Source organism: Corapipo altera, unplaced genomic scaffold (genome assembly GCF_003945725.1).
Source record: "Corapipo altera isolate COAL_440 unplaced genomic scaffold, ASM394572v1 23, whole genome shotgun sequence".
NCBI classification, from domain to species: domain Eukaryota; kingdom Metazoa; phylum Chordata; class Aves; order Passeriformes; family Pipridae; genus Corapipo; species Corapipo altera.
Genome location: NW_020884878.1, coordinates 2,143,988 through 2,169,032, shown reverse-complemented (window position 1 = coordinate 2,169,032; position 25,045 = coordinate 2,143,988). Strand labels below are relative to the sequence as shown.

Below are 25,045 nucleotides of genomic sequence, written 5' to 3'. Positions count from 1 at the left end.
GTTGTATTTAGGGACTACATCATATCCCCACTCAACCTTCTTGCAAAACAGGAAAGTAGACAGAATCTGGAAGTCTTCAGAGTAGCTTGTCCCTCAGTCGGCTCCAGGTGGAGATAACCCAATTTGCGCTTGGATGACCAGAATCATGGCCAGTATTCCTGTGAACTCTCCTGCAGTAGCATTAATACATTTCTGTTTCTGCAGGAGCTTTTCTCTGTGCACAGCCCAGGATCCTCTTTGCCTTTTTCATGGTAACATCATGCTGGCAGTTCTTAATCACACTACGATCTGTTAAGATTGCAGCCTCCCTGCTCATTTCTAGCTGATAACTCCCAGTGTAGAACTGCAATTTCAATTGCTCCTTGTATTCTTTTTGTACTCCTGAAGTACATTTAGTTTCTCTTGCTCAAGTCAGATGGTTCTTTCTGTGTGAAGCTCCTGTCTTCTCCTGCAGTGATGATGCATCTCAACTTCATTGGTGTTTGTCATTAAAATGGTCTTACCTCCAGAAAGGAAAGCTTGCAAATAAGACTCCCTTCAAAAGCTTACTTTCTGAATGGTGCTACTGTCTTCTGTTCATCTTTATGACTGAGATTTTTACTCAAAGTTTTCCAGTGGAGGTTTTGTAAAGATTGATCCCAGAATGATGTCATAAGGTGGACCTCCACAATACTTGACTTAAATTAATCCTTTTATTCTAGTTGTCCAGAAAGTCCTGGTTTGTGATTAGGCTTCATAGGCACTATGGTACTACAAGTATAAATTATAGATTGCACTCATGTTGCCTGTTTTCCTTTTAATCTTGCCACATATTCACAAACACGTTCTCCTACAATAATGAATATTTAAAGGACATTAATGAGTGTGCCAGATAAAGAATGGCAGATTGAAACTATAACAGGAAAATAAAAGGAATTGTATTTTTTTATAAATACTTTTTAAGTAGTGGCACTGGAATTTGAGACTCTTACAAATTTAATTTGAGAGTCCAAACAATTTAATTTCAGAAAAAAGCACATAGAAATTACTCAGAACTGTCTGGGTTGCCTGATGAGTTAAGGGGCACCTGTGAGTAATGCTGATGTATGGACACATGGTGACAGACATTTAAACCAGACAGATTTTAAGACTGCCTGAAATATAAATGCCATTTCCTGCAGACCAGAGCTATTATCTTTCAAAGGTTTTCTTGTTAGAGTCATGCTTTAATACCACTTTTTAACTGTAGAAAACCATAAAAGAATACACTTTTTTTTTTAATGAAGGCTTTTCCCCATCTCTGTTCCTTTCCCAGGTCACTTAGTGAATGCCTTGGTTCACATCTGCTAAAACCCTGGATAGGATAGAATGGTTTGTAAGTGCATTTTTGCTCGGTGGAGACTTGTTGTCCAGCAGAAGTGATAAAAAGAAGTTCAATTACCACTTTGCAGTTTATGAAAGCTCTTCATAAAAACTCTGCACCACTTATATAAATCTTTAGATCCTCATTTTGCATATTATCGATAGACACCTTGAGAAAAAATACACACACAGGTATGTGTGTGTATATAACATAAGTTTCTGTGTCTATATGTGATTAGGCAGTACATGCCATCTTTAATAGAGTAGGAGGCAGTAGAAAAGTGTTGCTTTGGAGTTTCCTGGTCTGAAATTCTCTTAAATGTTGTCACCTTCATAAATGTTGAGAATTCAACCCAACAAGCTGCAGGTATTTCGGCAGAGGCCAGCTTGGGAGTGCCTTGTATTAAGGTGATAATGGATTTTCTTACAAAATATACCATCATTGCCAAAACCACAATGAGGGTCTTAGACATTACACCTGCAAATCTCTCTGCAGGAAGTCCATGTTCCCTGCTGTTCCAAACAAGAAAGCTACTGCTAAATTTTGGTACCAGGACTACTAACAATGGTAGGAAAAAATAATTATGAAAAATTACACTGTTACCAGGAACAAAGAAAACAGAAATACTGCATTAAACTCTGCCCAGCAAACTTTAAATAAAACAGATCAGGATAAAACTGATCTCCTGGAACTTTCTGGTGTTTACCTGGGGAGCTGAAATGGACAAAGGCAGTGAAGGAGAGGGGATTTGCTTCATCATTTTGCTATAGCCACCCTTAGAGGAGCTATGCTCTGCTTTGCTTTTTTGCTTCCTGAGGCTCAAATAGACCTTCTTCCATAAGGAGTTTTCAGTTTCCCTGTTGAACTAAACCTACCTTTTATTTCCCTCCTCTCCCCCACTCCTGTATCTTTTCCCCCATGTGTCTGCTCTCATGTGTTGAAAATGTTCCAAAGACAAAGCTCCTTTCAGACCCCACCCTGCCCCAAGTGGGGAGGCTGAGGGGCCACACTCAGAAATGATGGAGAGATGCTGCCCTTGAATACTGGCATCATTTGACAAGTTTGCAGAAAAAAAAACAGATTTCCCTGTGGGCTGGTTCAGTTCAGGATTTGGCTCTTTCTCCTGCGTGTGGCTGCCGTGTGCAGTTGAAATACTGTAAGGTACTTTCCACACAGAAAATAAGTGGGGAAAAAATGTTTCATGGCATTCTCTGGACATCAGATGTATTAATTGCATTTTAGCCATTATAGAAATTACTGTAATTTCAGCTCATGTTCTCATATGCACACAGCAGCCAGCAGCTTCTTTGTCAGCAGCTCTGCTCTGGCATAACCACTCGGCAGAACATTTGCATTTGCTTTCAGAGGTGACTGGAGAGATAATGATTTACTAATGTGTACTGGAGCCAGTTTTGAGCTCAAACACTTACAAAAACTGATGATAACATATTCAGTGGTAGAATCTGCAGTTGCTACTGAACTGGTTAGTTACATAAGCAATTGCCAGGGACAAAAATCAGTATGAAGAGCAACTTGCCATGTGGCTACCCACCATATCAGACAGCTTTTGTGATTTTCAGAGAATTTGTAAAGCAGGAGTTGCTTGAAAAATAGTGTGTTTCATTGCCAGTAATACGTGTTGTGGCTTGTTCATGGGTAAGTGAACAACAGTCTCATTTTAATGACTTTTTTTTTCAATGTGCCTTATTTCTTATATTCTTCTGATCATTTTCTACTGTGATCTGTGGTGCTGTAACTCAAGGTCTTGCCCTTGGTCCAGCATTCTCAGCTGAATACAGCTATTTTCTTGCACAAAATAGCTCTAAATAAGGAGAGTGTGGTAGGAAGAATGAGGGATTTGATCATTTTGCACTTCTGCAATTGCCTGAATTACCTTGGTTGGAACGAATATTAGCTATTAAGTACTGTTAGGGAATTGGTAAAGTCAGAGATAGTCCCTAGTTTGGGAAGCTGAATTTTATTGCTTTGCTTTTACACACATTGATCCACATCTCTGTGTCTAGTTAAGCCAAACATTAACCTGGTTGATAATTACCTATAATATATAGTTTTCTAATCACTTATGTCTATTGGATGCTAGTAGATGTATAGGTAAAATTTCTAAGTCCTGCCTAAACTTTGGATTTGAATAGAAAGCAAAGAAGTTCCTTTACATTGTTGAAATGCATTGTATTAATTGGAAAGACTGCTGTTTTCTGCTGTGTAGGTTGACTGACAAGCTTAAATGTTGTTTTCTTTTTCTTTAAATACAAGCAGAAAAAACTTAAAGTGGAAATAAGTGAGCTGTGTTTCATGCACAGTGTTCAGTGAATGAGCCTTCACCTGCTTTGGAAATATATGTTGATTAAAAAATACAAACAATAAATCAGAATCTGCTTTGGTTGGATTTTCCCCCTTTTTTTATCAGTAACTATATTTTCTTTAGTAACAAGTTTTTTATGTAAAAATGTCATAACACTCCTAGTTTGGCTTTCTGCACCGGTAATGTGATAATAGAAGATGGTTTTATGTTTTAAATGGAGCACTATTTTTTTATAATAAGTACTGGTAGTATATGAAACTTGATTTAGTTGAATAACTTAAAGTAACTTAAAGGGGATTGCTAGTTCCCACTAAGAACCCTCCACAAGTACTGAGACCTTTAATAATCTCAATATCATAGGATACTGGACTACTTTTTAATTTATTTTTTTTTAATTTAATTGTTTTCTTTCATCTTCATTAAAGTACCTGGTCATTTACCTGTGTGTTTATATTTTGGATAGGCTGCAAAATGTTATTTGAAGATCTTCACAACACTGAATTGGGAAGGATAACTCAGATTGTGGCACCAAAGGCCTGATATTTTCAGTGCTACAGAGAAATGTGAGTGACAGCATAACAGAGCTGATCAGAGATCGTGGAGTCCCAGAAGAGCCCACTTGGTTCACTTCAGTGCAAGGAACTGATCTAGGGTCAATGAGCTGGCTGGAAGTGCTTTCTTGACCACATGTTGCTTCTGGCCAGTGTGTCCAAATTGCTGGAATTTCTTCCTTATTGTGTCATCAGCCATCTGCTCTTCCCTCCAGTTCCCTCTTCAACAGGTTATCACTTTAGATACAGTCCCTTACTGAACAACTTTCCCTGTGTTTAATTAGTGGACTGATATTCTTGCAAATTCTTTTGGGGAGTTTCACAGCTCCCCCAGGTACTGGAGAACAATAACTACACATCACACAGCAGTTTGTATTTTTTCATAGCCCAAGAAAATTTCTTCTCTGCCCTGTCTATGGCTTTTAGTCCCTCTGTTATTTTTCTTGTTCTGTCCTTCAAGATGCCCATGTTCAATGTGTTTCAGCTTTCTAAGCAGTGCAAACAACATGCTGTATTTCTTCTTGGTTACAGCCCCTCCCATGCAGACTACTATAGAAATCAGAGCCATGGCTCTCCCTAGGCAAAGCACCTGATACCTGGGCATTTCCTCATCTGTCTCCAGCTGTACTTTCGTTCCAGTTGCTCAGCTCACTGTTGACCTTTCCTCTTTGTCTTCCGTGATGGAAAATACATAATTTCTGTCCATTACATTACTTCAGAACAGTCTGCAGCACGCTGTGCCATTCTAATGTTTTTTGGAAGCAGACAAATCACTTCAAGATTTTCCTCTTGACCTTGGTGCATTAGTCCAAAAATGAGGTTTAGCACAGAGTTCACTACATCATCCAGGTGTCTTTGTAGAAATTAGTCTATACCTCGCTGGCCTTTGACTCTTTCAGGAAGAAAAGGATTTGCACAGACAGATGGTTGAAGAAATTGCTCTGTGACTTCTGTAGTTCTGCAGATAACCTCTTTTTGGGTATCATCATCAAGTATCATTTCATGAATCTACCATAAGATAATGTCTCAAGTTCCAATTGTCTCTGCTGGTATATTATCTTTCCTTAACTGCTGTTCAGCTGCTCTGGCAACTTCTAGGTAGTTGTTATTAGGCTAAGTACTTTGTTCTACCATTATTTTTTCCAATATCCTGTCTGCATTCACCCCATTTCATTGTACCCATATCCCTTTCAAGGATGCAAAATCATCCTTGCTCCAAACAGTGCAGACTTTAAGCTGGACTTCCAGCTAAAAAATTACTTCCAGTTTCAAGTTTCTTGTTCCACTTGCATACCTCCATACCTGAGGATCTGTTCATTGAACCAGCTTTCCCTACTTATCTTCTCCAGTCTTGGATTTCTGGGTAAAGTGTGTTCTCCAATACTGAGAACTTCTTTAATGGTCATCCAGTTTTCTTTTACATCTGACATGGTTTACTGAACAAGCAGCAAGTGAGGGTGATAGCCACATGAAGTTGAAAGGTCCACATCCCAAAAGTTCTGGCACACTCTGTTGGTCCTTGTCCAGTATTTTCAGTGCCTTTAGGTTGTACCTGAGTGGCCTGAGCATCTCACCTGTCTCACAGATTGACTCAAATGCTGTTTGACAGCTGCTGAAGACATGGTAGGACTATGACCTGAAAAACCATCTCATCTGAGGAACCTCCACCACTGAGGGTCTGTATTCATCCAACATTTTATTTAGCAAGACAAAGCCTCATCAACAATATCTGAAATTAAATTTTTTGTGTCCCCATTGCCCTTATTTTTAATTTGGCTTATGTTTGGACCTCTTTGATAACTGAAACCCAGGACCAGAACTGCATTGCCTGGTTGGACAAGTCATGGTCTATATAACTCTGATGGATAGGGATGAAGAATTATAGGAATTGCTGAAACCAGTAGCTTGACAAGGGAAGCTGTCACACTGCCATGTCCCCAGGTCCAGTATAAAGTCTGAGTGAGAATTGTTATTATGCAAATGCACACACAATACCTGCATCCACAACCAACCATGCAGAGCACAGCAGAGAGAAAACACAGCAGTCATGTGAACAAAAGCAGTGAAAAATATGTGTATTTAAACATTATGGATCCTTCCAGTAGCTGGGTTTAGACAGTCAGTCTGTCAAACAGTTGACCTATGGATCCCCATCTCTCCCCAGCTGATGGCTGTGTGGGTCTGCAGCCTCACCCCAGTTGCTGATACTCAGCCCTTCTTCCCCAAGAGCAGTCACAGAAACACAAGGCTATGGCTTTAGTCAGTCATTCAGTGTTATCCAGTAGCTGGTCTGTGGATCCTCTGTTCTTCCAGGTATGTCATGCACAATCTGTCTTTTGTACATACACACACACACACACACATACATACACACACATACACACACACACATACACACACAGGTCTCAGCTGATCCAAAGGTATCACCCTACCAGTAGCTGCCACCCAGATCCTCTTGACTTTCTAGTAGGTGTCTTGGAATGCCTGGTCCCTCCAGGTGAACTGAAAAACCTTTTGTTTTGGCTTACATGCCATGTGTCATGGCCAGACCACATTCTCCTTTGGCTGATGGCTGATCATTCTCCTTTGATAGACCTGAGTAACCTGGTCAGTGTGCTTGTTGTCTGTTTAGGTTCTTGGGGTTCTTCCATTTTCATTGTTCCTTTGCTTCTTTTCCTTCATACATTTTAAGAAAACTTTAATCACACACCCTAATGAAGAAGAACCACAGTCCATGGCCAGGGCAAGAATTCTTTAGGCTACACACCAGAAAGACATAAATAATAATAGTAATGTCAAGATAGTAGCAGTAGCAGAAAAGATGCTTCTGTCAAATTTGTTGTGGGACTGAATCCCTATGAAAAAACTTATTATGCTTTAAGATTCCATGGTCTCTATGTATGTAATAATAAATATTGGTCTGTTACAGATTTATGTTAGCCCAGGCATTTTCATACCTATGAAACTGAACCCGTGAGAATCATGTGTCACTAAAACTGTTCATGACCAGCATAAAAATTTAACTTATAAAAGATTTAGAGAACAATTTAGCTGTGATATTAGAATTGTTAAGTGTTGGAGGATTCCAGTATAAGAATCCCTTCAGTAACATCATATTTTTAAATATCCTGATTTTTAATATGGTACAATCTTGCACATCAGTTACTGTCAGTGTTTAGTTGTAAATGAGTGAACATGATCCTTGTTAAAGAATAGCTGAAGGGATGAATGACTTCAGATAGCTAAATATTTTAGCAAATCCCCATATGATGTGCTTGGAGAAGCTTTTAGACTCTTTCCTTGGCAGCTATGCGAGAACAAGTAACAGTTATGCCACCAATAACACTGACAGGAAATTGGAGAATGTTTGGTGCTGTCAAAATGAACCATAAATAAATACAGGAATTTAAAGGACAGCTCTTTGCAACAGAAATAGTGTTCTGCAGGCAGAACTCCAAATAGGGTGTTTGCTTCTAGTTGTAGATATTTGAATTCCCTCTGGAGAAACTCCTGCTGGCTTAATGGGACATCGGGAGAAAGTGGGTTGCAACTTGTAAGTCCCTGGCTGAACACCCAGCTAACATGGAGGCCCAGCTGTGCTTCTTCCTGGAGTATTTAATCTGTAACATGGCCCAGACTTCCAAAAGTTTTTTATTCCCCCATTTTGCATCTAAAACAGAATTTATGATCAGCTATCTTTATTTGCCTTTAAAGACCTGATTTATATCTTTTTGATGTCGACAGGAGTTTTCCGTTGGACTTTTAAAGTGAGTTAACTGAAGTTCAAAAATAAATCCTTTTAAACTTTATTTCTGTTAAGCAGAATAAACAAAAACCCTCAGCTGAATTCGGTGGGAACAAAGTTAAGTCAATGCTGAATATCCTAAAAACTTGATGTTCAATATTAGAACATCCAGCATTAAAGGGTTTTCCCCCTTCTCCGCAAATATTTGGATTTACATAACGCGACCTGCTAGAAAAATCCTCCACTACAACCTCGTGCTTCTCTCTCGTGTCAGGCTCCAGAAGGGAACGCTGTGGATACCGGATCCTGCGCAGCCATCGGAATTCCGAAGATCGGGTGCATTGCATGGGCAAAGCGAAGAAGTACAACGAGGCGGCGACCCGGGTGAAGGAGATCCTGCTCAGCACCGTCAGCCCGGAGCAGTTCGTTTTGACGCTGCTGGAAGCGGAGCCTCCCAACGTACTGGTGAGCCGTCCCAGCAAACCCTTCACGGAGGCCTCCATGATGATGTCCCTGACAAAACTGGCAGACAAAGAGCTGGTTCACATGATTGGTTGGGCCAAAAAAATTCCTGGTAAGAGTTTCAGTCTTATTTGTTTCAGTCAGTGCTTTTACCATCAGTATGTCATTCTCTACTCTGAAATAACAGCACAGTAAGTGTGTGGTATGAAAGTCAATCTTTTTATCCTTTAAACTAATGCACAATTTATGGCTCTCAGTAATTGACCCAGATGTCTTTTGATTTAGACAACAACCTAGCCCATAATTTTCTATCATCCGTTGTTAGTCACATAATAGCTCATTTTGCTAAAAAGCATAGCTGTTGTTGTATGTAATTTCTACCTCATTAGCTATAAAATACCTGACAAAGCTGATTTAGAAGGTTCATCTAACACCAAATTCTTTCCTTGAATCCTGATAGAAAGTTCCTAATACAGCTGATGAAAACTGAAATGTGTCCGAGTTCTGGGTGTTTGCAACCACTTCATTTGACAGAGCTGCTGCACAAAAGCATCAGTGGAGCATAATGTTGATCTCAGAGTTATCATGTGCACTCCTTCGAAACAAAAATCAGTAAGATGCTTTTGGTTGTTGGCAACACAAAGAACATGCACTAAAGTACAACAATATGTGTTAGTGCCTGGAACTTCTTGAATGTCTACACGTTGGCAGTGCACAATTTATCTTACAAACCAGAAGTGGTGAGCATTTTCAGTTCCTTCTCCCTGAAGTACCCATGATTAAAAGAGTCAGAATAAAGAATAAAAGCCAGAATAAAAGCAGCCACCATGCAGAGATGATTGTTGGTTAAGCTGTGCAGAAAAACTTGGTGGCTGGCATAGACTAAACCACAGCCTGTGGCCCTTTAACGAGACCTAAGGTGACCAGATAATAACAGTGAGCTGAAAACATTGAATAATTGGTGGATATGTAGCAGTATGGGACTTGATCCTGAGCTTCGGACAGAGTGCTCTGCTGGGAGTGATCCCTACAGCTCTGTTTACATTGCATGGTTAATATATTCCACAGCATAACTGATATTCCTGACTCCATGACCATCAGGACTGAGGAGCCAGCACACCATGGCTCCTGTCTTGGGTTTTATCCTGGAGGTGCTCAGAGTGTGCTTGTGTGAGCTCTGCTCTGGTCATTGTGTGCACTGCAAAGAGCTGCTGCTGCTTGAGTACACACTTGGGAAAACATGACAGTAATCCTTCCCTTTAGAAGCAGAGTGCGTGCACAGTACAAGAAACACACTTGGAGGAGAATATTTCATATAATCCCTAAATTAAGAATTTAGAGTAAGGGAAGCGTATCCTATTTCAGGTCTAGGTGGAGTGGCTGGTGGTGCAACCAGATCCAGCTGCTGGAGCAGATTAGTGTCCAGGCTCAGCCACTCTGTTGGAGGGCCCAGGTGTGATGGTTTTAGAGGGTGCAAATCCCAGGTCAGCTGCTGAGCTGCTGGGGAGGAGATGTTTGCACCACACGAGCATCTCAAGCCAGGCTGGACATCTGCAAGGTGAGAGTGGTTTTGCTGTTAGTGTGGGATGTTTTAAACTCAAATCCTTTGTCCTTATTTTTACTGGTTTAAGAAACTCTGAAAATAACTGTGAAGTAAGTAATCATAAGGGGTTAAATGGTTTCTATTGTTATAGTTTCTTGTCCGATCACAAAAACTTGATTAAAAGGTACCATTTCAATGGACTCAACATAGTTATGTTTATCTGGTAAGAAGTGAATTGTGAAGGAAAACCAGTCTTAGAAAATGACCTTATTTTAAGCAATATTTCAATTTTTTGATTGTTAATAACTTCTATCTTTTACCTCTGTTACCTCTTAAAACAAACAAACAAACAAAAAAAACCCCACAAGCCCAAAATCTCTGAGATTGTTTTATTATTATTTTTTTAAAAATCAGTTTCCAAACCAACCCCAATTTTGACATCAATCACTTCCAGTTTATTTTCAACATATGTCAGAAATAATAACTTTTTCTTGGCAGTAAGAGAACTGCGTGAAGAAAATCCACTGAAACAATCAAACCCCTTCAAAACAGTTCCTGGGAATGCTGACACTTTATCATGTGTGTTTGTTTTTTCTGATTACTCATGTTACACAGAACAGAAATAAACAGCATTTTAGAATAGTGCCAAAAATAGATGTGATGTTTAATATACACCTAATTATAAGTAATATTGCCGTGTTACGTGGCAGTTGGAGCATTTATTTCAATATGGGTTTATTTTTTTTATTAAAAAGCTGTGATGATTAAATTTTAGAACATGGAATTTCATTTGTCAAAAACTCTTGCCTGATGCCAATCCATGCCTGGTTCCTGGAGGTAAAATCTCAGAAAAAAGGACAGACTTCTTGAGTAAAGGCCCAGTGAGCAGTAATTTTACTTTCTGAAAAGCTGAATATTTTCTTTTGTGTACCTGGGTTAGAAGCCCATTTTCATCTCTAAGTTATTACTGGATATTATTTTGACACTTACTGAAAGTGAAAGAAAATATTTTTATTTTTTCCTTATAGATGCTTATATTAATGGTAACATTTTGCCTAAATAGGAGAAATAGGTGTTTATATTTTCTGGTTTTCTCATCTTTAACATTTAATGACAGTCTTTTGTTAGGAATTTTACTCTGCAACTGTATTTTTGTCTGTACTTTCAGCCCAATAGATTGTATTTTTGTTGTTGCTCAGTAAAATAGAAGCTGACTTTTGGATTTTTTTCCTTCTGAATTCCAAGTATTTTAATTCTCAGTTGTCAGGCAGCAGAACATAGCTTCTATAATTGCCTTTTGCTTTGTTGACCTAGTCTGAAAGAGTTCAACATGGTTCATCGCTGAACCTGTATTGTAAATCAATAAGATGTTGTCACAACATTGAAATTTGGGTTCATTATGCAACCTAGTGTGTTGCTGACCAGAGCAGTGTGCCTTTTTCTAGTCATTACACATCTAGCACAAGTTTTTTTCTCAGCTGTCTTAGCAATTTATAATTAAATGGTAAGGCATGCAGCACACAATTTAAAGGATGTGTACTAAAGCTGTAGAAAAATTAGTAGTTTAAGGTAGTCTGCAGGAAATGAGACTTCTGACACTGCAGTGGAAGTTGTGCTGTCCTCAGTCTTTAGAGCATGAAGTTGTTAGGGAAAGTATAGTCCTTCTAAGAGCTGTGCTTAATGGTCATAAATCCTACTGCTGCTGCTGATAATGTGAGTTTAGCAGATGACATCCATGATAAATCTGGATTTTTAAGTACCTGTAGATTGAATACTGGGACTTGATTTTACACCTCACTCCACTGAGAGAGTTTTTAACCCTGATAACTCGTTGTTTATGCCAGAGAAATCAGTACACACTGGTGTAAATATTTATTTAAATAAACTCTGAAATGTCTTTCCGCTGTTGTTTCCCAGGAAACTGCCACTGTCAGTTTATACTATTCACACTTCCGTGGTTATTTTTCCAAAACCACTTTTAAATGATGAGTGTGTGTGGCAGCTAATCTGTTGTTTGTGCATTCTGTAGTAAATTCAGTGACGGGGAAGACAGGACAGGAAGGTACCACTCACAGGCTCCCATTTACACTTCTCATAAAATCAGAAGCAAGGCTGTACCAATGTCAAAAGGCAGAAGTTTAGTGATGATAAGAGAGAGTGAGCATTACCCAGTTAATGTCAGCCTGATGCTCCCACTGACTGTCTTCCAGCCTAGTAGTTTAAGATCAAAATACAAGGAGCACTTGTATAAATTACTGACAGCAGATTCTTTGGCAGCACAAAAGTCCTGTGTGTATTTTAAGACCTCAGATGACTGAGAAGAATTACAGGAAACCTGTCTCCCATGGGCAGGCTGTAAGAATTTCTCACCATGCAGAGCTGTAGATGCCAACTTGTCTGAAAATGGAGCACCTTTGCTAAGGGACCAAGATAAAGGAGCTCAGCTTTGAAAACTGTGGCCTGATCTTGTTTTTGGCCTCTGAGTGGCACTTCATCATACATCATATCTGTGTTTTACTCCTTGACTGAACAGTCTACTTTCCCATTTGTGTTTTGATAATCTACACTTCTACTCTTTTGTTTTGCAGTGTGTAAATATTATTCCTTTTTTTTTTGCTTCTAGGCATTATTTTTTCCCCAGTTATTTTTTGCAGAGATAGGGAAGGCAATGACTGTCTCTCCCTTCTGACTGTGTTGCAGTGTTATCTAAGACCTTGCTATAAGTTCTGGAGAGAAATAAATCATAGGATCAGAATCATAGAATGGTTCGAGTTGGAAGGGACCTTAAAAAGTGTCTTGTCCCCAGAGGCAAGGACACCTTCCGCTACAGCAAGTTGCTTAAAGACCCATCCAACCTGGCCTTGAACACCTCCAGGGATGGGGCATCCACAGCTTCTCTGGGTAACCTGTGCCAGGGCCTCGCCACCCTCACACTCAAGAATTTCTTTCTAGCATCTCTCCTCTTTTAGTTTAAAACCATTTCCCTCTTGTCCTATCACTTATCTACCTGTTTAAAAAAATCACTCTCCCTCTTTTTTATAACCCCCTTGTAAGTTTTAAAAGACCACAATGAGGTCTTCCCAGAGCCTTCTCTTTCTCCAATGAGAGAGCAACTCCAGCTCTCTCAGCCTGTCTCCATAGCAGAGGTGCTCCAGCCCTTGGATCATCTTTGTGCCTTTCTCTGGATCTGCTTTAACAGATCCACATCCTTCTTGTGCTGGGGACCCCACAGCTCACCACAGCAGAGTAGAGGGACACAATCAACCCCCCTGAATTGCTGGCCACGCTGATTTTGGTGCAGCCCAGGATGCAGATCAGGTTTATACACAGTGGCATTGATTCCGTTCTTGCTTCTGGAATTCCATGGATGGAGGCAATGAGGACACTACTGCCTCCACTGACTATCCTTGCCTTTTTTTTTTTTTTTCTGGTTTATTGAAAATTTGGGGAAGGACGGAGCAGAAAATGGATGGTATCAACACATTTCATTTACAATGAGCCACAAGGTGTGGGTTCTTTCACAGTTACCCAACAAACCCAGGAACATGCCTGCCATGAGATAAAAAACACCCTGCAAGCAACAACTTTATGTGTTCTGGTGAAAGAACAGATTATTTTCCTAGTAGTCTTCTGCAGCACAATGCAGCAATCTCTGACAAAAATGTGAGTTTCCCAAGTGATTCCCTGGTGCCTCTCAGAAGGCCAAGGTGGCCAAGCATAAAGCAGGTCCTCTGCAGTCACTTGAGTTTTACCAGCTCTATGGGAGTAAATGCACTAGAAAACCACTCTGTTATTGTCAAATCTTCCACAAAACGTTTGGAATAAAGCAAATATTTTTACTTCTATTTGAAATGGCAGGATGGCACTTCAGGTGTCAGTGCTCCCTTGTTTGCCTTTCTTCAAAACCCGTGGTTCTTTCTGTTTCTCTTGTGCTCATTCTTCTTTATCAAAACAGAGAAATAAACAAGTTTATTTATTTTATGCTGCTTTCATCACTTTAGGCTTCATTGATCTCAGCCTCTATGACCAAGTGAGACTCTTGGAGAGCTGCTGGATGGAAGTTTTAATGATTGGTTTGATGTGGAGATCAATTGACCATCCCGGGAAACTGATTTTTGCACCAGACCTTGTATTAGACAGGTAAAAGAAATAAATTTCTTGAGGTGGGGTGAATGGTAAGAGGAAGAGGATTAAGTATGGGAGATGCTATTAACATTTTATCTAACACTAGAATTTACTGGTATTCACAACAATAATATCCTGAGGTTCCACGTCCGTATGGGGGTTTAAGGAATGCTAAGCATAAACAGTATTGTTGAACCTGTAAGTTCCTGAATTCATGTGGTGTGACAGTGTGAAGTTTCTCTGCATTTTTCACATCTATTGATGATTTTGTTTCTTTTGTTCTGTGTCTCTAGATGCTGAAACTATAGATACATCTTTGTCCATTTGTCCCTACATCCCTCATTAAAAAGTAGATATAGTGTCAGGCAATATTTGAATTATTTTAGGTAGGTTTCCTCCTGTTTTCCTTCCTCCCATTACTGCAGACTTCATAGCTATCTGTAATAATGAACATTGCAGCACTAGCCCAAAGGGATTTAAAACTCCTAGATTGCTGTTGAATACCGAGAATATTTTTTCAAGGTAAAGAAGGGTGTTTTCAAATTTAAAGATTATTTCTCCACAGCATCATGTACCAAGAGGGTTGATTATGGATTAGTAAGGATGTTTTTCTACAGAACTTTTGAAGAATTTGACCTGAGCTTCACACCAGCAGAAAGTCAGGGAAACAATCTACTCTCTTGGATTGTGTTAAAATGTCTCTTAGCCCTTTCAATCTGGGGAAATTCAGATTTGCACCAGTTCTGTGGCTTGCAATTAGTAATTATCATCACAGACACAGAAGGGAAAATGGGCTAATAAGAGAAATAAATTTAATTTATAAAATATAGGAAATAAATTATAATTTACTTGTATAAAATTCAGTGCAAGGGTAAGCTGCATTGTTCAGTGCAATGATAAGAAATTGATGAAAATATATGATACATGTAATTTCTCAGAAGCTAATATGTGCTGAACAGGGTGATCTTATTTGATGCATTCCTTCATTTCCTCAAGACATGGCAGAGTGGGAGCTTACAAGCATCTGGATGTGCTGTAATTTTATTTAAGACGTCCTTACACGAAACTGGTCTGTAACTTGATTTTTTTTACCTTAGCTGAACTTAGAATCCCAGAATGATTTGGGTTGGAAGGGACCTTAAAGATCATCCTGCTCCAACCCCCCTGCCATGGGCAAGGGACACCTTCCACTAGGCCAGGTTGCTCCAAGCCCCATCCAACCCCTGGCCTTGAACATTGCCAGGGATGGGACATCCACAGCTTCCCTGGGCAACCTGTGCCAGTGCCTCGCCACCCTCAGAGTAAAGAATTTCTTCCTAATATCCAATCTAAACCCACTCTCTGTCAGTGTGAACCCATTCCCCCTTGTCCTTGCACTACATACCCTTGTCCGAAGTCGCTCTCCAGCTCCCCTGGAGCCCCTTTAGGCACTGAAAGGGGCTCCAAGATCTCCCCAGACCCTTCAGATACATATCCTACATAATCTCTTTACAGGCAAGTACTTCTCTGATACTTGTGTCCTTGTTTGGAATCTGTCAGCTGTCTGTACTTCTCCAAAGCTTAAAATTCTCCTTTGCTGTGAGAAACACAGGAAACTGGGTGGTATTCAGGCAGAAACAGTAAATTTCTTTAATACTCCTGCACTGCTCTGCTTAAATGTCTCATGTTAAAAGTATTACAGACTGAAAGATCTCCTGTTACAAATAGTATAAGAAGCCTCCTTCTGGATATTGCATTGTAGAGCTTAATTGCTTTTTAAGTAAAAAGAAAAATAACCAAAACTGGAATAGTAGCTTCGGTGGTTTGAAATGTGCTGCTGCTTAATTTTAAACCCATCAGAATGGCTTAGGTTTGTATGTTTGTTTTTTTCAGATCAAAAAATAAGACCAATTCTAGTATCCAAAATGGAGAAAGTTGTATTCATAAACACTTGTAAAAGTAAAAAAACCCCAAACTACAAAACCACCAAAACCCAAAAAAATCTGTTTATATTTCAATAACTTCAAAGAAAAAGGTGCTAGCACATAGGGACAAGGGGTTGTTTTATTCTTTAAAAATGTATTATTATTCCAAGACAGTTATTTAAGGGGGTCTTCTTTATTCACCAAGTCCTGAGACCTCCATCAGGTAAAACCATGATGTTATTGTTTGTGGTAACTCCTTGTGAAACAAATCTGTAAAATTATTCAAGGTGGTACTGTGCCCTTCACTGCAGGGTTTCAAGCTGATTATCCAGACTTATACTGGCTGAGAGGATAAAGCCTCTTAGAGAAATATGATCATACTTATGGTCAATCCTGCTTGCACTTTAGAGAGAAAATCAGTTTCTTATAACTGCTGACCTTTTATATCAGTCTAATTTTCAATTTAGATTTCGTGATAGAATGTTTTAAATTCTCCCAAAGATGAGATAGATGGGCCTTTTGCAGCCTCTTTTGTGCTTCGAATTTTATCTGTCTGAGTCAGAGTACCTTAATTCTACTTTTTCAGTAACATTTTGTATGTGTTTCCATAGGGATGAGGGGAAATGCGTAGAAGGAATTTTGGAGATCTTTGATATGCTCCTGGCCATGACCTCAAGGTTCCGAGAGCTGAAACTGCAGCACAAGGAGTATCTGTGTGTCAAGGCAATGATCCTCCTCAATTCCAGTGAGTATGGGATCGGGTCTAATACTCACCAAATTGTACTTTTTTTTTCAGGGTATCTGGGAAATCAGCCTCAAAAACACAGAACTATCAAGTGAGATAAAACTGTTGAAAGAGTATAAGAGAAAAGGACTTCTGTCTGATAGATTGTAAAGATTGTTTGATTGCTCGAGAAACTTCCCAGGCTGTATCATTTGCTGGATTTAGGATCTATGTCCTGTTGTAAGAACTGCACAAAAGACCTGAAGTCTGAAAGCTTCTCACAAGGTGGGGCCCATGGCCCAGGCTGTGGGTCTGTCCTTTTCCATGGGAACTTTTGCTCCCATCTGTCTGGATCCTGCTCATGTGTAAAGTTGTTGTACAGCTCTACAAACCTGTCCTTAATTCCTATTTCTAGTAAAACTAGTTACTCAACTGAGTCATGATTAATTGGGCTTAAGTATTCCTATTTAACGGTAGTTAGTTGGTAGAAATGATTGAAAGTACTCAACAGTTCTGCAACATGAATTTCAGGACAGTAGCTTTGTTTTGCAAACTTTTACACAGGGTAAGGAGTAGTGTGTGTTTGCTAGTTTAGGGTAGTCTGCAGTAAAAATGATTTTTGGCCCCAGAACACTTTGTAGTTAATGTTGTCAAAATAATATAACAACAAAATAACAGCTTAACTATTTACATCTACTGCTTTCAGCAAGAAGCTGCTGCATAATTCTTAGTCCAATACTGAAGGCGAATAGTCCAGCTGCCCACTTATCCCACTTTTCTGCCTACTTGTTTTAGTGGGAGTGTTGATCTGCTGGAGGGCGGGAAAGCTCTGCAGAGGGGTCTGGACAGGCTGGATTCGTGGCTGGAGATCAGTGGTGTGAGGTTCAACAAGACCAAGGCTGGGGGCAGAGTGGTTGGAAAGCCATGATGATGATGATGAGAGGAAATGGGATTTCATGAGGATGAGAGATTTCAGTGATGATGAGGATGAGAGGAAATGGCCTCAAGCTGCACCAGGGGAAGTTTAGATTGGATATTAGAAACAATTCCTTCACCAAAAGGATGGTCAGGTATTGGAAGAGGCTGCACAGGGAAGTGGTGAAGTCACCACCTATGGAGTGATTTAGAAGAGGTGTGGATGTGGCACTTGGGGACATGGTTTAGTGGTGGGCTTGGCAGTGCTGGGTTAAAGGTTTGACTCAGTGATCTTAGAGGTCTTTTCCAACCTAAATGATTCTGTGATTCTATGGATACTATTATTTCAATAGACAACAAAAGCTGTTCTTTTTTTCCTCAAATACCCACCACAATCAAGCAGCCAAAAAACCCAACAAAAAACCCACATGTAATCAGCCATATTTTCTTGAGAGGCTCACTTCTCAAAAAATCTCTACTTTTACCTCTCCCTACCCTTCTTTCTTGTCAAAATCTGTTTTGGAACAGATTGCATAAATGTCTCTGGAAGGATTTTTTGTTGTTGTTGTTTCGTTTGGTTTTTTTGTTTTGTTTTGTCCCAGATCTTTTCTGCTTTATCAATAATGTTATTGTGTGTTTCCAGGTCTTCCTAGTGCTAATTTCTTCTCTTCCTTCTCCATATCACCAATCTCTTTTTTTTTGTTTGTTTGTTTTTGCCAACTTTTAAGATTTTTCACTGCAGACACATCAGGAAAAAATCCACAGTCATTGGCTTTTTTTCCTTCCTCATAAGCAGCAAATATTTTCTTTCTCTTCTCTGGTTAGGCATGTTTCCCTTGTCAGCAGAAGAACCTGAAAGCAACAGGAAGCTGCATCACCTGCTTAATGTGGTCACAGATGCTTTGGTGTGGGTTATTGCAAAGAGTGGGATCCCCTCACAGCAGCAGACAACTCGTTTGGCCAATTTGTTGATGCTCCTCTCTCATGTCAGACACGCAAGGTATGTTTTACAGAGTGTGTGTAACATGTAGGACATTAGTGTTTGCTTATTATGGGAAAAAAGGAAGGGCAGAACTCCAGAGCACCCCTGAGGGAATCCTCTTCACCTCTGTCACTGGGAGGCTTTCCTTCCTAGCCCAACAAAACAGGCACTATGCTCAAGTGCTTGCTGGCACTCGAAAATGGTGTGATATTAAAATACTGTCTTAAGCCTATCACGTTCAATTGTTCATTATGTATCTGCCTGATATAACAATACATAACAATAACAACACAAATTCAGCCTTTCAAAAAAAAAAAACCCAACCCCACCTAGCCATCAAAACCCTTCTGTCTAAAATAAAAATCTCCAAAACTGGTCTGCAGTGTGGGCTTTGGTGGAACAAAGTGGACTTTGGGTGCCATGTTTTTCCCAGACCAATTTGCTGTCTTTTATTTGAAACTACAGCATTTTTCCCTGCCTCATCCTGGACCTCCTTGAGCTGTTTATCTTTGTTTGTGGTACAACAGACTGAAACGCGGGGTCCTACAAACAGATGCTTTAATTTTCAGGCTGTTTGTAATTTAAAATATTACCCAGAGACCAGCTATTCACTAAGTCTTATAGCTTGATTTTGGACTGTGTGTCCAGAGAAGGTGGTCCTGAGACCAGGCTGGAGCATGCAAAGGAGAGCTGGCCATATCTGTAGGGACACTGGAAAAGGGACGGCCACCTTTGCAACCTCTCTTACTGGTAGAGCAGGGGGCAGCAGCAGGGACCTGACTGTGCTGAAGGCAGCTTTTAACAGTCAGTTTGTGAACTGAGGGTCAGTTTGAGAGCTGGCCTTGCAGAAACTCCAGCACCAGGCAGAGCTGAACCTGTCCCATGTCTGTGACGCAGTGCCATCACCTGGATTGCCCTCTTTGGTGTGACTCCATGTCACAGCTTTGCAGGAGGTGTTCTGGCATTCTGTGAATAACTATTGTGAATCTTTGCAAAATTTTTTATGTTTTCTCATTAAACCAAGACTTTTTATGCTGTGTCTCCCTCAGCCAAAATCGGGAGGCTACTTGTTGTGTCCTGCCTCCTTTATGTTCCTTAGTGCTGGTCAGTCAATTAGACTTTATTCTGGAAATAATTGATGCACTCAGTCTTGATTACCAAATGATGTAGGAATCTTGAGAACTGGGTGTAGGAGAGGGGCTGCAATTTCTCCTTTACCTTTATCATATTATTGAGTCTTGAATTGTAGCAGAACCTTGTTTATCTGGAAGCACTGCCTCCCTCCCAGTCCAACCCACTAGGTCAGCTATGTACCGGCTGTCTTCTGCTATTTCCATGGGGATAAATTTGGTGATGAGCAAATGCCCTTAGATTTCAACCCCTTGAGTGCATCTGTTGCATAAATATGAGTGACTGCAATGATACTGTTAGTCCAAACCATGACAGAGCACTAGGTGTTCAAGTTAACAAGGTATCGTTGTGTCTTGATGAATAACAAAAAGATTACTTTTAAGCTCTGTAGCCATCTGCAAAATCTGACACTGGACATGCAGAGAGTAAACAAAGTGCTTGGAATTAGCCAGGGTAATTCTTCATCCTCAGCCAGGTAGGAGAGGTAGGTAGTCAGTAAATGCATGTAGTAAAATCCCCTTTTATACGAAGATTCAGTGTGTGGTCTCCCACATTTACAGCATCCAAGAGGTTTTATCTTTCAGTAGGGTGGTACATCTGAATTATTTCCTGAAGTCAGTTTGTGTGGTGTAAAACAAATCGTGTTTCTCTAAATAGTAAAACACTCACCCTTGAAGTATTGGGTTGTTGTTAATGTTGATAGTGGTAAGTGATCTCAGGGATCACAGCAGCTAAAACCTCCTAGCTCCAAACAAAAAAAGGACTCTCTTGAAGCCGTGAGCATGTTTTTCTTCTCTGCACTGTTGGAACCAGATCTCTGACTTACTTTCTGCTCTCCTGCACAGTAACAAGGGAATGGAGCATCTCCTGAGCATGAAGTGTAAAAACGTGGTCCCAGTGTATGACTTGCTGCTGGAGATGTTGAATGCACACACTTTCCGAGGGCAAAGGAAGTCCCCAGCCACGCACCCTGAGTTTGGCTCCTTAGAACAAATGGAGCCCGGAGACAGCCTGCGAAACGGGGCAGCCCAGTAACTGTGTCGAGACCTGGGAATGTGAAGCCTTTTCAAACCTGTGGGAGAAAACAGAGCTGCTGTGATGGGGCTGCTGAAGTGTGACCTGGTGTGAGTTCTCATGTCTTCTGGATTTGCACATGGGTGTCTTGGGAACAGCTGTGGGATGCACACCTCTGTTCGTGCTTCTGACATTGTAACAGCTGCACTTTTACAGTGCCTTTTCTGAGACTCTTCAAAAGCACCTTATGAAATCAAGCCTCAGAACAGCACTGTGGGACAGGGGATTACTGCCTCTCCTTCTCAGAGGCAGGTGAACTGAGACAGAGTGGTAAGGGACTGTTCTGAGGTGGCAGAAGAAGCCTGTGCCAGAGCTTGGAGTGAGCACCAAGGTCTCTGTCTCCCACAGCAAGGCTTTTTAAGCACTGACGGGACAATCTTCTCTTTTGGCATGGGATAGTATGAAATGTAGAGCATTATTATTTGGGACAGATCTGTTTACCTGTGTGTACTGGTCCCTGGGGAATGCCTGCTCTGCAGCTGATCTAAAGTGCCGAGATATGAACAGTGTAAAGGAGTTTATTCTATTCCTAAATATGCAATGGCTGTAATGGCCTTTGTTTGTAGGTTATTTGAAATAGATTCTAGGGCCAGTTCAGAGCCTCTTCAGAAAGTTTAAATTGAGCTTAAGTTTGGATTTTGTGAGCCTGTTCTTTACACTCACAGTATTATCCGTGTATAATTCTTCAGTGCTTTAAACAATGACCAAACCACCTGGATATTTCAGTCAATGCCTACCTTTGAAATGTGTTTTGTCTGTGAGATTAACATGTTGTTTTATATATTTATTAATGATGTTAAATCTGTTCTAATAATTAGGTTCAAGAGTTTGCTCTGTGAATATTAACTGTTTGCATTTGTATATGATCTGCTAATCAGGTCTTGTGAAATTGGTTAGAAACAAACCATCTTCCCTTCCCTTTTGTGGAATTCTGCCCTGCCCCAAAACTTTTTGCAGGGTATGAGGAAGTGGATGGGAATATAAACTGGGACCTCTTTTTGCCTGCTGCCCTGAGGTTTGCTGCTTGCTTGTTTTAAACTCGCATGGCACCTTATGCTGTGGTTTCATAACTGGTATAGGAGCCCTCAAAGAGTGAGGATGGGGATAATGGTCCTAGCACTACTTTGCTTTGCAAGTGTGATGACTTGTTTGAATTTCACTGAAGATGTAGTGGGTTTAAACTCCCTCATTGTGCTGATTTCTGCATGTGTTTAAGCTGCACTGAGCAAAAACATCCAGGTGAAATAGCCTGGCTGACGGCCCCAGTGATCAGCAGGGTGGCATCATTCATTCTGGCAACTGTCACTCTAAATGGATAGCTTTAAATATAACACATGCATGTTCTGGGCATTTCAGGTATGGTGAAATTAAATTAGGATCACACCAAATGTCTATTTTGAGCCAATAAGTCTTTTGGATTAGGACTTTGATTAGTATGTAATAGTATTATTAGTATTGATTAGTATGTCTTAGTATTATACTAGTAAAATATGCCATTTGCATATTTGGAATATTGGTCAAACCTAATCTTGGTGGTTTTTTAAAGCCAAGGACAGTATTTTTTATAGGAGGAGCATAAAGACTTTTCAGTCAGTTACACGGATCGACTGTTTTGTTTTGATCTTGTACTATACCAGATACTGCTGCTGATCCAAATTTTTACTTGCTACCTTTTTATTGTTTTTAAGAAATTGTAATATAGCAGTGCCCTTCTAATGAGGTGTAATATCTACTACCAAAAAAAAAAAAAAGAGGAAAAAAAGTGAGTAGAGTCTGGAATTCATTGGTACTTTCATTTTGAGGGATATTTTGCTGTGAAACAAACCTGTCTCAGTGTTCCTTGGGCTTGATTGCATTCTGGCCTCAGTGTCTGTTGTATTGTTCTTTCTGTGATTTTCCTTATCCTGTATAATTTTATTGTTTAATACAGTTTTTCACAGAAATGTTTGTGATTTGTTTGTTTTGCTTTAAAAGTGCTGAATTAATGTACAATCTTGGAACAAACCTCTTAAAAAGAAAATGGGAAAGGCTGGGTATAAATCATGAAATTGGCTTCTAAGTGGAAATTTGCTGTGGATTGACTCTGTAAAAGGGCAATGCTGCAGATTTGTGCCCCGTGTCGTTATTCATATATGCTGCTATTAACACAGTGCAAATGGGAAAATGACGTGATTTTAACCTGCTTTTTGTCATGTTGAACACAATTTTATTAAAAGTTACTACTAGTGTTTTAAAATGGTCCAAAGTCAATAGCTGATGAGTCTGGATTCATGTAGCTGTGTTCAAATTCAGGTAAGGGAAGGTGCCCAAAGGTCTCAAACAACACAGGGGGGTGTGTGACAGAATGGCTGAACAAGGGTGCCTGTGTCTGGAGAGAGATGTTGGGTTTACACAGGTCTGTATCCCCAAGACCCTCTCAGGTACTGCATTCCTGGTATGGAGCATCTCTCTGTCCCTGCCAGGCCTGAGCAGAGCAGCCACACTGTTTCCATTTGGATCCTGGAGGCTTTTCCAGTTTCCCTGTGAATGAATGGAGTGCTGAGGACCTGCGGGGGCTGTGAGGAGGGGAGGGGAACGGGGCTGGGTTATTGCTCTCCTTCACTGTTTGGCTGCACATCAACCTTTGTGCTGGGCTGGGGCCTGGCAGAGCTGCTGCTTCTGCTTGGAGAAACTGTGCTGCAGTTCTGGGATGTTGGTAGAGGTGAGAAGACAATCTTCTTCATATGGGATGGCTGTTTGCCATGAGTTTAAAAAAAATGAGAGAAAGAAAAGAAAGGAAGAGAGAAAGGGAGAAAGGAAGGGAGAACAAAAAGGGAGGGAGAGAGAGCGAGAGAGAGAAGGAAAGAAAGGAAGGTCCAAACTTTTCCTTGTGCATGCTGTTAAAAACATGCCAAGGTTCCTCTCAAATCTAGAACTACAGCCAAATGGTAAAACGATCTTGTTTTTTTACTGATTTGTGTTTAAAGAAATGTGGAGCATTTCAGACAGGTGAAATGCTTTGTCTCCAAGAATGTGAGACCTTTTCCACACCTCTGTCTTCCTGCAAATTACCCATTACCCATTTTTAACGCTGTCACTTTGCCAGTCAGAGAGGACAGTGTGGTGGAAAGATGTGTAGATGTGTTGAAATTATCTCCCTTGAGATAGTGCCCAACAGGGTGGGTCCTTCCAAAATGGGTAGCAAACTAAGACAAGGTAGCACTTGAAGATCTTTTTTTTTTCAATAAATATGCATATTTCCATCATCATATGTTACTTCCTCACTGACTGAATGACAGATTGATACAGGAATCATTGTGGTGAAAGGAGAGCATCCCTTTAATTGCTGGAACTTTTACTCCTGATGGCTTGGGGAGTATGAAAAGATATTTGCTGTATTTGCTTCAATACAGTGGTTTAACAGACCCTCAAAATGCAGAGAGCCCCTGGAGAGTTGCCTGTTGATCCTATTCGAACTGTCACCAGTGATCAACCTGTTCTGAGGTAAGAATTTTTGTCTTGCTTGGATTTTACCACAGAATCACAGAGTGGTTTGGGTCTTAAAGATCATCTTGTTCCAACTCCCCTGCCATGAGCAGGGACACCTTCCACTATCCCAGGTTGCTCCAAGCCCCATCCAGCCTGACCTTGAACACCGCCAGGGATGGGGTGTCCACAGCTTCTCTGGGCAACCTCACAGCTGTGAATCTCTTCCTAACATCTCACCTAACCCTGCCCTCTGTCAGTTTAAAGCCATTACCCTTTGTCCTATCACTTCAGGCCCTTGTAAAAAGCCCATCTCCAGCTCTCTAGTAGGTCCCCTTTAGGTGCTACAAGTTGCTCTTAAGTCTCCCTGGAGCCTTCTCAGTGGTGCTGACTATTTAGGGGGGGGGCGGTACCTAGAGCTGAAAACAGATTGAGGCCTCATCTCCCTGCCAAAGAAATAAGACTTCAACTCAAAACTAGTTTGGGGCTGGTTGCACTCCTACAAGGCATATGCACAAGTCCTACTTGCTCTAACTACTGCATCTGTCCTCTCTTCTTTATCTTTTTTCCCTTCTCTGACCACTAGCAACCCACTCCTGAGCAAAATGATGACACAAAGAAATTGGTGGGTATAAAGAATTACTTGTTTAAAGCAGACTTCAGTGTCAGCCTTCAGTGCAGTGATTGCAATCAACTGGAAATAAAATTATTTAAAATAAGTTCAGGGAAAAAAAAGATTTAAGTTATTCCCCAGAATTT

The 25,045-nt window shown here is 40.4% G+C and overlaps 1 protein-coding gene across 2 annotated transcripts in view; it reads left to right on the top strand.

The window, feature by feature from the left end:
- ESR2 (estrogen receptor 2) overlaps positions 1 to 23,071 on the top strand; it is a 35,467-nt gene extending 12,396 nt beyond the window's left edge. For both annotated transcript variants that reach the window (XM_027637581.1, XM_027637583.1), the window contains exons 5-9: positions 8,236 to 8,535; positions 13,968 to 14,106; positions 16,607 to 16,740; positions 18,460 to 18,634; positions 20,593 to 23,071. In XM_027637581.1, coding sequence (XP_027493382.1) covers positions 8,236 to 8,535; positions 13,968 to 14,106; positions 16,607 to 16,740; positions 18,460 to 18,634; positions 20,593 to 20,782 — 938 coding nt within the window. In that variant the 3' untranslated portion in view covers positions 20,783 to 23,071. The remainder of the gene's footprint in view (positions 1 to 8,235; positions 8,536 to 13,967; positions 14,107 to 16,606; positions 16,741 to 18,459; positions 18,635 to 20,592) is intronic.
- Positions 23,072 to 25,045: the final 1,974 nt, after the last annotated feature.